General features: G+C 32.1%; 1 protein-coding gene across 1 annotated transcript; it reads left to right on the top strand.

Moving 5' to 3' along the window:
* Positions 1-13277: 13277 nt before the first annotated feature.
* LOC125065091 (heat shock protein 67B1-like) lies at positions 13278-14165 on the top strand. The gene has a single exon (XM_047672520.1). The coding sequence runs from the start codon at positions 13336-13338 to the stop codon at positions 14098-14100; it is 765 nt and encodes a 254-aa protein (XP_047528476.1). The 5' UTR covers positions 13278-13335; the 3' UTR covers positions 14101-14165.
* Positions 14166-15606: the final 1441 nt, after the last annotated feature.

Consider the following 15606-nt stretch of genomic DNA (forward strand, 5'->3'; position numbering starts at 1 on the left):
CCTCCTACAACATATCCAATAATCAGCTTTCTCGTTCATTTGCATTTCTCGGCCCGTTTTTTGTCCATAATGACTGGACCATTGATACTTGTTGCAACAACTTCGTGAATGAGATAAAACAATAAGTTCCAAAAAAAAAGGTCTACTGTTATTGCAATGTCGCGACCATATCATATGTGGGTGAATTAAACTTTAGCGTGATTCAGAAAGTAGTTTTTAACATGCAAAATTTTACTACTAAAATTTATTTAAATTTATATGCTTTAACAAAAGTAGTAATAAAAATGTTAAATTATCAGTAGTATAAAAGTTTTAACTTGCTATATAAATTTTTATTATACTGGTAATTCAAAACGGAGTTATCTAAGTAGGTATGACCTATTCAACGGTTGTTTTATTGTCAAAGACCTAGACTCTTTATTACTGTTTTCCTGCTTAAAGCATCAGTGATTCATTACGTTTATAACTAGACTGGAATAACGATGGAATATATTGTCTATTATCCTTAAATGCTTATTTTTTTTATTTTTCAACTGACAAATGGGCCACCTCATGAGGTTACCATCATAAATGGCTACCACTGCTCATATACATTGGTACTGTTAGAAATGATAACTATACCTTAAGTCGCCGATGCGCCACCAACTTTAAGAACTAAGGCATTATGCACCTTGTAGGCACACGTTGTTACACTGGTGTACAAAACCTTCAAACCGGAATTAAAATATATTTTAGTAGGCTTTTACAAGCATTTTTGAATTGTCATTTTAAATAACAATATTAAGCGGAGCTACTACCGGTTCGGAATGTAGATTCTAACGAGAAGAACCGGCAAAAAACAATACCAAGTATAGCTGCTTAGTGGAAGGGTGTGTGTTTTTTTTTTATGATATAGGGGGCAAACGAGCAGGAGGCTCACCTGTTGGAAAGTGATTACCACCGCCCATGGACATCTGCAACACCAGGGGGGTTACAGGTGCGTTGCCGGCCTTTAAGAAATAAGTACGCTCTTTTCTTGAATGTGTTGAGTGGGTAGTACCCTACCAGACAGGGCTAGTTACCAAAATACTACGCTAGCTATAATTTGAAAGTTGTGAGATTTCAACCTATTCTATATGTGTTTTCATCCATACCGTTCAAGTAAGTTCGTGTCTTCTCCAACCTACGTGACATTCTTAAAGTAATCTCTGCGCTGTTGGCACGAATAAATCCATTAGAATAGGAATTGAATTGAACTTTAGTTTTTATTCAGATGGTTTTGTTTTGTGTGTTGGCAATATAGTGATTTGTTGACCGAAGAAAATGTTGTTTGTTTTATTGAAATAATAATTAAAAAGATATATTATATAGTAGTTATAATAATGGCATTGTTTTAGATATCACCTTTTGTTTTATTATATACATAAAATATATTTATACTTACTTAATTATACTATAAAACAATGTCGTTTACCGCTGTCTGTACGCTTAGATCTTTTTAACTACACAAAGGATTTTAACGCAATTTTCATGAATAAACAGTGTGATTCGGGGGAATATTTGTATGTATTGTATAATAAATGCATATTATATTAGAGAAATGCCATGGGTTTCAACTTTCCTAGTCGAAAAACACAAGAATTTTTTATTTTATGTTCGTTCTTTAATCTAAAACTTGTAAATGTTGACCTTATTGTATCCGTGTAAAGCCAGGGTAGGTAGCTAGATCACTCATAGTAAATTAATAATAATAACATACAAAATGGCGTAGCTAGATTTTAGATTGTAAACCATAATAGGGCATTTATATTAGCAAGGGCGATCAGTTCACTTTAGTCACCAGGAATTTGTGGTCAAAAAATTACAACGCTAACAGATTTGGATATGGCACGACTGATATGCTAAAATTACATTAGCAGCTGTCATAAAGAAGCAGCTATCAAAAAAGAAAATCCTTCCTTCAATCCTTTATCCCCGTGTGAAAATAGTAGCCGTTACCCCTTCCTGTCCCTGCTGCGCATGAATGTGCAAGTCCTTTTGAGTACGTACCGCTCCTCATAACATATTCTACCGATAAACAGCAATTACTTTGAATTGTAGTGTTTCGGTTTGAAGAGTGATTGAGACAGAATAACTAAAAGAGATATAGTTATTTCTCAAGGTTGGTAGAGCATTGGCGATTTATGGGATGTATAATGTTTCTTACAGCGCGAATTTATATGTGCGAAAGGGATTACCATCAATAAGTATTTCACATCCGCCTACGTGTCTTATAAAACAAAATAACTCCAAATGCTCGAATGAATTCTATAGAAATGATACAAATAATGATAATGATTCCGACAGTTGAAGCTGATATTTACGATGTTACTTCTTACTGCATTATTTCATCGTGATTTGTTCGCGAGTCATTTGCCATTGCTCGGTGATTGTTATCATTGTAATTTTTATGACTTTTTCTATTACAGGAAACATAAATTACCCTTTAAAGCAATTTATCTAAACATAAAAAATATTAAATTACTTTTTTAAATATCTTTTTAAATCGTCAAGTTTTAATTTTAAAAGTGGAAATGCTATTACGTCTCAGTTCTGGGCAAAGGACTCCTCTCCTTTTGATATGAAGGCTTAGAGCTTATTCCATGTTGCTCTAATATACAAAGATACATTTAGATTTTCTTTATTTTAAGGAGGGTTTTTTCTAACTAGAAAAAGTTACCCTCATATTTCTACAGTTTCACTATTATTAGAAAAAAATAGAAAAAGAACTGAATACTATAATATATAACATAACGTATTGTTTATATATCTACGTTTAACACATTTAGATATTATTTTAAGCTATGATTTTACTGCGAAGACGGAGCTGAAGGAGACTATTGTAATATCCTACTTCATGTGCAAAATTAAACTTATTCAAATATTTTAATCTTTCGTTCTCGATCCGAACACACTCACTAATGTTCACATACACGTTGAACATCTTCCATTCGTCACAATTTGGTGATGTGGTCTTACACATCATATGCGCAAACTTATTTAAAGGGATGTGTAAATAATCCGGACTGAAGTCGAAGGGCTGTTACAATATCGCTCCTGCTCATATTGGCTCCATCAATCCAAGTACACCCTGAAGGTTCTGGTTGGATTATTTAAGGTTTTTTTTAGTTAGAGAACGCTCGTCAAAAAACTTTTTCCATAGATGCTTGCATAGAACTTTAGTATCATTCAGAATGTCTATAAAATAAGGCTTATTTTGAAATAAAATTTCTTCGACGGATGATTGTTGGGCTAATGCGTCAACAATCTCATTTCCAGGTAGGCCAATATGAGCAGGTATCCACTGCAGGACTATGTTCTTAGTATTACTTTTTAACTTAAGAATAGACTCCATTACTGCAAAGGTGTATCTCGATTAGTCGAGGTGCATCGAGGCAAATGCTGCAAGGCACTTATAGAGTCAGACAAAATTACAAAATCATTTAAGTCAATAATATTAATATAAAATAACTCCAAAATAGCTCTAAGTACATGATTGACATAATTTCACACTTTTAATCGAATGCTCTTTTTTGTCTTTTAATCAAAAAGCGCCGCAACTCCTCCCTGAGCATCCTTAATAAAATTTCGAATAATTGTACACAAAAATCTTTCACACTTTTCTAGTATTTTCAATTGATAATAATTTCAATATACTTTACGATTTTCTAACTGCTTGGCTCTCGAACATCTCGTTTCTTAAAGTTTAATTTAAAAACTTAAACAAACTTATGTAATTCATGCGTAATGTAAACTAATTTATTTTTGTTTCTAGTTGTATTAACTCTACTTATTACTAATTCATTGAGTTACTGTAAGTTAAATCTAACTATGGTTGTAGCTTAAATGTTTTAATTACCTTAGGACAGTGTCCTAGTGGTAAATTAAAATTACATTTTATTGAATATTAATTATTTTATTAAAAATCTAAAAAAGTGTGATATAGAAATATTTGATGAAGTACAAGTGATTACCTAATGGCTTTAATTTGTGTTTCTTTGAAAGAAGTATCAGGAGTATCAGGAGTATCTCAGAGTCGGAAAAATATTAAACATTTTGATTAAAACCGCAGACAAGACGTCGTAAATCAACGTCGAAGCTTTTTATATATTCATTAATAGAAGAGTCCATTCGTGATTATTTTAAACGTAATTTACTAAAAAAAGGACTAAATCACGTTGTGAAGTCGGGATGGTTAAATATCAAAATCAAAATTACTCTATAAATGTACTCTTTTAAGCATTCTATTGACCCTTTTTTTTTATTAAACTCTGGAGGTAATCAAGCTTATTTAACTGATTATTACATATTATATGAATATTAAAAAAAAATTAAAGAATATATAATTTCTTATAAAAAGTTTTCAATTTTTTTTTTTTCGTAACACACATCTCTCTTCTCGCTTGAAAACTGGAATAAAATTTTAGATATGAATAAGTTTGAGGGCGTTTATCGAAACCTCGATTAATTAATTTACAAATTCTGCCACATGTGTATTCCACCCACTCGCATTGGAGCAGCGTGCTCCAAAACCTCTCTCTTCTCCCCAAAGGGAGACGAGGCCTTAGCCCAGCAGTGGGAAATTTACAGGCTTTTAATGTAATGTAAATATAATCAAGCTTTAACATACCAAAAATACTCTTCACCGTTGAGGCGTTCCTTTGTCCTAACCCACTTCTGGAAGTAAATCAATTCGTGCTTGCAAGATTTGATCTAAGTAAACAAACATTGCAAGTCAAATAAAAGCTTTATAAAAGTGACAGAATCGAAGCAAGATATTAATAATGCTGAGAGCTATATTGTTTGTAATTAATCATTGGGTCGAACGAATAGTCGTAAACGGAAAGATAACAATGAGGAAAACGTCTGCACTACATTATTTAACGCTGTGGTTTTGTTTGAGCGTTAATGGTCTTGTCATGTTATGACTGAGAGAAATTTCGATTGAATATATTTGTACCGCCTCGCGCTGTATTGCTTTACCTGCAACTTCGTTCGCTTAATTTGTGTTTATAATTCATCTCGTGACAAATTAAGCATATGAAAATTCAGTGGTCCCTGCCTGGGTTTGAACCCGAAATCATCGGTTAAGATGCACGCATTCTAACCACTGGGCCATTTCCGCCATTATTTATTTATGTGTAAATGAAACTGCGTAAACGTGCATACATACATTTAACTACACTCATTATTTGACCGCAAATCCAACACGACTAGAAAGAGTTCAAGGCCCAAGAACAAGAAATTTAAGATAAGAATAAAAATAATAATAATTTATTTTAAATATTTCCGAGGAATATAGGAACACGCTGTTCACTAACGAAAAATATAAACAGTTATATAGAAAAATCTATATATAGTAATACAAAACTACAAAAAATATTTCTTTAAAAATAGCTCTCGTATATTTTTTACACGCAGTCGTAATTTATTTTTGCACTTAAAAAATCTTCGTCACCACAAAAAATTAAAATCGCGCGTTTTTTATTTCGCAGTTTAGCCTTATCTCTTAACACCTTGAGTTATCTTTCAACACAATAAGTTAGATTATTCATATATTTTATTATACCTTATATTATAAATTCGAAAGCAATTCTGTCTGTCGCCTCTTCACGCATTAACTACTGAACCGATTTAAATGAACTTTGGTATGGAGATGGTTTGAGTCGTTGCATACCCATGTGATCTTAATATATCACATGGGTATGCAACGGCTGTTGCTTTTGTGCCATAAGTGTGTTTAGCCCTTAACTCCTTAATAAACACTTAAAAAAACACTCCTTAATATACTTGCATCAGAGTATCATTTTAACTCGGTTTTGAGTATCGCGCCCACGATGCCTTGCCACTTAGATGTGAGTTCAATTATTGTGATTTTGACATGCTAAATGTGTTTGATTAATTTGTTCTTAAGCGATCGTAGCGCTGTATAGCGTTTTATCTCTGATGGATTTCTGTGAATTTTATTACAATTTATTGCACCTATACATTATAATATACTTATTTTTTATAATATCGGATACATGGCTCAACTTTATGAAGTGGTCACCAACGCATATAATGACGCTGTAAAGACCACCATTTCTTACTCACTAGGCTCACTCAGCCTTCGAATGAAAATACAACAGTACAAAGTATTGGTGTTTGATGGTAGAATATCTGATACGTGGTCCCAGATAATGCATAAGCCCTACCATCAAGTGTAGTAGCATTTCATCTTTTTTTACAAATATACTTAAATTTGCTACTAAATATAACATCAAGGCTTTATAAACAAATTTTGTTTTTAAATTAAAAAAAAAAACCGTGACAGACATCATGCGGGTACATATAATTCGAGAAAAATACTGGATATATTTTTAATCAAACTAGAGGTAACACATTTCCGCAACATATTACACAATATTCTGATCACAAACAATGATACCCATTCATTTAAATCACATATTGTTATCCTTTTCAATCCGACACAATAGAAGGGGATAGCCATATTATTAATTTAAAGATCACGTACAGCGAAATTGTCACAATTAAATAATTCAAAATGATTATCAACACTGTTTTCATTTCCGGAGAGAACAAAGATTTCTTATACCCGATCTTTATATGTGTTATACTCATTACGTACTAACCGTGAAGTTTACAAATGACGTATTTATCAGTTACCGAGGACTGTGGGTTCAAACTCGGGTGAGCGCCACTAAGATTTTTCATACGTTTAATTGTCGTTTATACTTTATCTTGTAGTTTAGTATTAGTTGTGTGATAAAAACAACGATTGAATTTGACCGGTGAAATTCTATCATTGAAATAGCTTGGCGAAGGAGGCTTTAAAACTTCCCTTTAAGAGGAAAGGCAGTAAGACATTCGGTTTTTTCGGTTACAGTTGGACCTTGAAGTAATATGATAAAATCGCCCACGACTTTGTCCACGTGTAGGGGCAGGTTTATATCATCAAAATGAATGCGTAACAAAGAAACATACTTTCGCATTTCTAACGATTTAAATCATCGTCTGCGTGAATAATACTAGGTAGTTAAAACAAAGTCGCAATTCTGAATAAATAGGTCCAAATGAGTCATAAAAATCCTTATCGCGCTGATAACGGTAATGTTTTTGTTTACGACTGCATTTCTAAAATGACGTGTATTTTAAAAGAAATATAGAAAACGGATTTCACTTTTGTTATGATAGCTACATGGCGGGCTTCGCGCGGTATAGAATACGAGTTTACATAAAACATTTCCATCATAATAACTCTATTGGTGTACGCGCGCACGCCAGAAGAGCTCTCGGCTTGATTTTTCCCCATATGAACATCAATGTCATATTTCAGCCAATTTACCGAAACCTTAATAGATTACGCACTTAAACCGTCCTCATGAATCACATCGTAAATTAATGAAAACCCGTTCTGTAGTTTTGAGTTTATTGCGGTCGGATAGACAGACACTGCGGCGGGTTTTGTTTAATAATATGTTGTGATAAACATTCTTCAGGGAAATAGAATGATGTTTCCTACGATATGCAATTGTTAATACTGCTTTCTATTACGTAAGCAACCTACTTGTTTGTACAAACAATGACTTCATACGATATAGCATACTAATTGCATATAAAATTAACTATGAAGAAGTTAGGCTAGGTTAGGTAGGAATTATTTAAGCATAATATACATTATCACGTACTTATTATTCATATTTTATTTTATAGTTTTTTTTTTAATGTGGAAAGTTTGCAGAAAATTCATTTATATTTATATTATATATAATATTCGAAATATGTTTTTGAAATTGTGTATCCTGTTTGTCTGCGAGTAAATGCTCAATATAGTTTTCAAGGAGATGTAAGGAACGTTTAATGTTTCTTGCACCGCCAAAGTCTACATTCAGTGGCACTACCACTTAACATCCGGTGGCATATTTAACCATACGCCAATATAAATAATTATAATGCGTTAGTGTATTTGCTGATCAGCCCTTGTTTCAAAGAAGTATTCAATTATGAATATAACTTTGCAAAACTGTTTATAGACAAAGAGAGACATGTTTGACTCAACTAGGTCTAACCAAAAAAGTACAACTGTATTTTGTTTTATTTCTCTTCTATTTTTTTTGAAGAGTGAACTTTAGATATTTCTCGTCAGGAAAAATGCCCTTTATTTTCTATTCTTTGTTTATATTTTACTTCGTTTTTTTTTTTTTTGACAGTAATTGAATTAAATAATTCTCTATTAATATATAAGATATAACGAAAGCAACTTCGTTCACCGACACCTTCCGTTGTTACTTTTTTCGATGTCATTAAAGTTTCTCTGCAGACGTACTGTCCGTACCTTATTTACGTTCATTAATGTGCGTGCATGATTTTACTGCCAGACAGCATCTCAATCTTCACAAGTTTTATTTTTCATTGCAAATTGATGACAAGTGAGATAATTTTATATATCTTGTTTTGATTCGAAAAATTTGATCTTAATCACGTTATTTTTATCAAAATCAATGAAGTAAAGACTAAGACTAATTTTTGACTTTTATTATTGAATTTGGAATGACGACTTCTATGAGTGGTACAATTACGAATAAATATTTAAACTTTAAATTTCATTGGGAAGTATTTTGTTTTAATGAAAGTATTATTATTACTAATAATCACGTTACTTTGTGTTCGTTTATTTCGAATTAAAAATAAAAATCTAACGCATTAAACGGTCTAACGTGTTGTAAATACGTTTTCAAGGATTTAGCAATAATCCATCGTAAGACACAAAGGTCAGATAACGTTCTCGACTAACTATAAATAAGTAATTCGAAGTCTGACATTTATTTGAAATTGTTATTCATAACATCTCCTTAGCGATTTAAGTAATTTTAACGATATTTTTTTTTACTGCGTGTAGTATTTATTAATCATTCCTTGCACCTCCTTTCCTCATAACCCAAATAACAATATATTTATAAGTTACGTAGAGCTGTGTTTTATTTGAAAGACTGAGTGTATGCTTTTAGTACTAAACCTTTTGACAGTCTCACTGGTTACGGGATTGAGTAGTAAGGCTCAGTTGAGATAAAAATAAGTATGAATTCGTTGATTAATATGTCTCCCACGAGGCCGTATATCGGTTTGATACGACGTTGGTATGGCGGTAGCGCTATGTAGAGAACATCACGCTTATTGGTAAGACATGTAATGGATTTTTAGGCCTTTAATAAGCGTTAGCTATTTTGATTGAACGGGTCGGCGGCGCATGGCCAGTGTAGATAATGGCTTACTAGATCAATACAAATGTTTGTCCATTTGTCCCACTGCCTTTATACTAAAATAAGCCATGTAAAGTATTTGTTACGTGCGCGAAATCAGCGTGCGCAGTGTGCCGTCAAACATAAGAAAAAAATGTTGCATTTATTTAACCTTATAATGTCTTGATGTATTCTGGGTGGATTTAACTATGATAATGTCTTAAAACAATCAATATAAATAATTTATTTCAAATTGAATTTATATATATATAGAATTTTTATATATATGAATAGACACAATAGTGTCCTACAATGTATGTAAATTTCCGAGACTTCCAATACTTTTTAGTAAGAAAAGCAAGCAAGCAAACATATTTTATTATAAGTAACATTTCAGTACGAGACTCAAACTGAACAAATGAAGTCGGTTCTAAATTTAGTCTGCTTTCAATAATATAAGTATTTACCTTACTTCGTGTTAATAATCAAATAATATATAAATAACATATTTTATTGGTTTTTTTTTCAACGAAATTCTACCACATGTGTATTCTACCAACATTAAATAACTCATAAAAGATAGTCAATTTTATTCTTTATAAAGTTCCAAACGTCATGTAAAAATAGTACTTACCAAATAATACTATTTAATTATAATTATACTTATTTTGTAAGCTTATATACATATATAAGCTGATTTTTGTAATATTTATTTTTTGCGCAATCAAATTATTATTATTAAATATAAATTAATTAATTAGTCGTGAGTTACGTTTAAACTGAGGTTAATTATTGTGAGGAATAATCAGAGCTGGATCTGAATAAAATCAAGTTGGTTAAATTACCCTGTTCGTGTCATTATATTAATAGTGATGTAATTATTACTAGAGTTAGTGTCGAATAATCAACAACTTTATTAATATATAAATTAATAATTTAAAATACCTCGTAACAAATTTTAAAGAAGCTGTTTAAATGTAACCTCATTTGTTTTATTTTTATACTAAAAGTTTTATACTAAAATCTACCAGATTTGTTATTTCGGAATTATTATTGGCTTTATTAATATTTATTAAATAATTAAGTAAGTTTGATTTAACGGGGAAATGATGATTGAATTTATGCACCCATGCCACATGAGTTGCACTAAATATCTTATTAAGTCAATTTAAGATATTTATTTTAATTAAAAATATCAAGGTTTTAATTTTAATTTACTTATATAAGTACTATCGAAGTGTTATGATCGGAATCAGTATGAAAGCTGAGGGATCCAGTACAATTACTCATCATAGTAAATCAGATGCTATTTTGATAAGAAATGAAACGGCTTATTACGTTAACAATGGATATGTTTACTTGTGTTACCTTAACACGCATATATGCAGATGCTGGCGTTGTTAGCAATTGTTTTTATCATATAATTATATTCTCTTGACCGATTTTAATCACGACAGCTATTATTTAGGCCTAGCCGACTGCGCAGGACTTATTATATTTCACTAGCGTGTGCGCAGATACATGTACTCGTTCATAATCTGAGTCATAATCTCAGAATGTCAACTGCGTAACTATAAATGCTTATAACTTATTATTGTTCAACGGGAATTGAACCTAGGAACTGGGAAAAAAATATTTTAATAATAGAACAACGAACTAGTCGTAATTACTACTATTACTATTCTAAAATAAAATTAACTTTCGTAATAGTAATTTTAAATTGTTCAAATTACAAGAGGAAAATGAAATGATAGATTCTGGGATAAAAAACCGCCTCACGTATCCTCCTTTTCTAGAAACTGCTGAATAATAATCGAACTAATAATGCGTATACCGAAGTAACTTAGAAGTTATATCCCTATAGACTGTATTCGTACTTATTGTATGTAGTGTGTAATTGGATTATATACTTGTAATTTTTTATGTATTGATAATAGAATTTATTTATTGATATATAATATTCTATATTAACATTTATTTATTAGTTTTAGTTATAGATTATTTTTCTTTTATTTATAACTACAGCACCACCCATCTCGTATTCTATGAGCTATCACCTACACCGTTGGTTGTCTGGAAGAGATCACTATGTAGCAATAAAGTCCGCAAATTTCTACACCTTTTTTATTTAGACTGTATCCATGTTGTATTTATTTATTTTCTCTTTGTGGTGTACAGTAAAGTATTAAGTGAAGTAAAGTACTGCACTGGCTCACTTAAACTTCAAATTGTAACACGATAATACTAACTAATGCCGTTAAGCGTTTGAATATCTGATAAAGATGGTTCTTATCTAGGGGTTTTAGAAGAATCTAGAAAATTTATTTATGATAACTCCAATCTAGATAAATAAAAAAAATAGTTATTGTATAGGAAGGAACTGATCGGTGACGTACGGTTCATACCAGTTTGCAAGTCAGGACTGCCTTATTAATATTTGTTAAAACAATGTTCATAATAAAGATTATTATTGTAATACATTAACACGAAAGATAATTGAATTAATATTTCTTATGTAAATAAATAAATACAAAATGAATTTATAAATTGGAATAAAATAAATTTAATTTCGGGATAATCGCAAAAATATATATTATGTAAATTTATAAAAGAAGTGAATAAATCAAAGTATAAATTGTAAATAATAACAATAACGAATATGAAGTGTTTTCAATTTACATTAATTACACCCAGTCTCGCAGTTGTTAGAAATATCCAGACATCCATTTAAGATTTAAATACGACTTAAGTCAATGATAATAAGGCCTAAAATAGCTTATTTTTGATTTATGTGCTTGTTGAAACTGATTCAGCAAAACGTAAGTCACGTCCGAAACAGATAAGAGTGCAGGATTCACGTTATTCACGTTCTTTAAAGAAAAATGAGCTAATTTTACATAGTCGAGAACTCTAGAAGCCGGCCTTCCAAGGTCGAACGTCATGTATCAAAGATTAAATGTTTTGTTCGAGAAGACGCGTCACATGATGTTGTGCAATGTTGAACAGATGATGTATATACGTCTTTGATATTTCTCGATTGAGGTTTACCGATAAATATGCCACACGCAGATCTCACACTTTCTGTGCCTGGGTGTTTGCGGCGAAAAGTGTCAAAGGTCGGTCAGTGCACAACACAATATCAATTGAAACTCGTTGATTTTAGGCGATAGAGGCTGTTTCGCGATATCCGTGCATTTATGACATAAAAAATATATGAAAAATATATATTGCAATATTAATCCAAAGGTTGCCTTTGTATTGTGCTATTCAATGTGTTGATGTCAATAGGTCTTGTGATACATAGATTAGGAGCAAAAAGCGAATAATAACTTAAACAGAGAGTATGTTGATCTCTTTTTTACAAATTGTTTGTTTTTCAAATTTAGTGAAACGGAGAGGAAAAGCTAATAATATTATAAGTTTGTATATGTACATATAGATCAAAGTTTTTTTAATAACAATTACCAAAAAAAAAAAAGTTTTAACACACATAAGTAAAACACTCGAATTGCTTTTTTTTTATGAATAATATGGCTTGCATGTTAACGTTATGTTTTTTTTTTGTTTTGAAATCGGTGGCAAACGAGCAGGAGGCTCATTTGATGGAAAGTGACTATCACATATATATTTATTTTTATTTAGATTCATGATTTTAGCACTTGTTTTTTTTCTATTTGTTTATTTTCTATCATAATATCACTTTTTGACGTCGTGTGCAGAATCTTGAGATGGAATCAACTGAATGAATTAGCTGTATAATTAATGAGTTTAATGTTAAGAATACTTATAAATATCGATGATCATTATAATCAGGATTACCTAAATTGAAAAAACAGTTATTACGATTATAAGTAATGAGAAATGATCTTTTTTGAGCTTTGACAATTAACGAGCCTTTCCTTAAATCATAATTCAGTAATGAACTGACAGGCCTGTTTTTATATTCTATGAATGCCGTCATAGCGGTCGGCGATGCGCTTGCCCCGCTTCCCCCCCTTCTTGTATATAGCCTCCGACGCCCGCGCCGCTGGCAGTTTTTATAATATAACGGGGACATACGCACGCTTGTCCAAGAAAAATGTTCTCGCCGCGATTGTTTGCATTTCTCGCGCTGGCGGCTTTTGCCGCTGCGTATCCCGCAAGTGATGAACCTATTCCAAGGCCCATTACAACGATAATGGAAACTGATTTCGAAGATGCATCACCATGGTTTAGATTCCCGGCTTTCGGCAATATATTCGCACCACTTACAAAACTGTTCTCGAGTTTCGCGGATATTGGTCCGAGAATCGAAGCCGACGACGATAAATTCCGAGTCACCGTCAACGTCAAGGACTACAAAAAGGAGGATTTAAAAGTTAAGGTTAAGAACGACTTCATTTTCGTTCAAGGCGCACATGAGGCGAAACAAGACGAACACGACTTGTTTGCCAGCCAGTTCTTCCACACCTACAGCCTTCCAGAAAACGCAAGCGCATCAGATGTGACCGCTAAGCTAACAAGTGACGGATTTTTAGTCGTTGACGCGCCTTTAAATGGAAACGATGAAAAGAGCAAGGATAAAGTTGTTGAGAGGGAAGTACCAATCGTTGAAAGCGATGAACCTTTGCAAAAAGATGACAAAATTGAAAAGGTTGACAATGCTATACCAGCCGTTGCTCCCGTCGAAATCGATGAAGTCCCGAAGATAACCACGGAATTGCCAACAACATCAGCTGATATCGACGATGAAAGGAAAGAGCCAACAACGCCATCAGACCGTGAAGAAGTTACCGTTCGGGACAACAGTATCCCAAGCAATGAAGCGAATGAGATCAGCGGTGCAAACGAAATCCAGCCATAAAGTGATACTATAGATTAAGTATGTATTTATAAAACAGTATTGTAATAAATATATTTAATACGAAATAGGTGTTTTGTTTGCGTTTAGCGTTCACATTAAAAACGTTAGGAACATCGCGTGAATACTGATTGCGCGGACGTGTTGGCTGACCTGATGCAAACAATGGATGATTCGTATTATATTCCTCACCTGCAATTCAGTGCCGTTAAATCTATATAGCATCTATTGTGTTCGAATCGGTTGAAATACCAGTAATATTAACTAACAGTACTCGAAATTTACCTTAAGTATCATTATCCGAGGCTTCCAGGGTTACGCGAGATTATTATTGTAATTATATTACGTGGATGTGAAGGAACACAATTATCTGAGGATTAAGTAGGAAAATCCTCTTTGTCATTTCCTCAAAGGAGACGTGGATGTCTAGCGGAGCGTATTTTAAATAATAAAACTTAATGAGGCCCCGATTTATTTACTGTTGTTTGTTAATTCTATATCAAAAAATATATGAAATTCAGAATTACATATCGTAATTTATTTTTAGATAGTGTAAGACTTATGAAATTCGTGATTGTTTTGTATTTCATTAAGCTAATTAGTTCTAAAACAAAAAAAAAATGTCATAGGAGTGGTCGGACTTGAAAGGTAAATGTGGATCCTTAACATATATTATATTTTTTGTCTAATTTTATTGTAAAATGAAATGCCAAATGAGGTTGTATAAATGTTATAATTTTATATAATTTGTGATCGTCTAATCAGGTTGATATCCGGGTAAACGTACTCAGGTACATATTAATAAGGTCACATGAATATATTATATGCTTATTAAAATGTAGAACGATATCTGCTCTTAAAAAGATTCATTCCATTTTCAATATACATTATAAATTATGTGAATAGTTTTAATGATATTATATCAAACTGTATTGATATATCGAAACTAATTTTATAAATACCATAGTTTATTTATTTCAATTCCAGGGCTCCTCTGCTCATTTGATAATATTGAAATTTAGCACCCAGCGTATGTGCAAAATTTCATTGTCTTGGGTACAGAAAAAGATAACGAAAAGGTACCCTACCAAATACATTTCTCCACCCCTCTCGAGCCTGTAAATGTCTCACAGCTGGGCTAAGGCCTCCTTTTCCTTTGAGAAGAAGGCTTTGGAGCTTATTCCACCACGCTGCTCCAATGCAGGTCGGTGGATACACATGAGTTTCCCTAACGATTTTTTCCTTCTACACCGAGCACGTGGTGCAGTGGTGCTTGCTTTGGGTTTGAACCTGCAATCATCGGTTAAGATGACATCACAACTCAATGCTTGATATACAAGTATGATTAATGTAAAAATAATGTACCATATTTTCAAAATGACTTGAAAAATCGATCACTGAATGATTTTATTATTTATTTCAGGATTAAAATATAAAAGGTTTTAATTAAAAAGGAAAATGTCTTTCACTCCGTGTTTTGTGTACGTATTTTTAATTTACAGATCATGT

Source organism: Vanessa atalanta, chromosome 1, assembly GCF_905147765.1.
Source record: "Vanessa atalanta chromosome 1, ilVanAtal1.2, whole genome shotgun sequence".
Taxonomy (NCBI): Eukaryota; Metazoa; Arthropoda; class Insecta; order Lepidoptera; family Nymphalidae; genus Vanessa; species Vanessa atalanta.

Bases quoted from the DNA above. Each gene is read 5' to 3' on its own strand.
- LOC125065091 (XM_047672520.1), top strand. From the start codon at position 13,336: ATGTTCTCGCCGCGATTGTTTGCATTTCTCGCGCTGGCGGCTTTTGCC.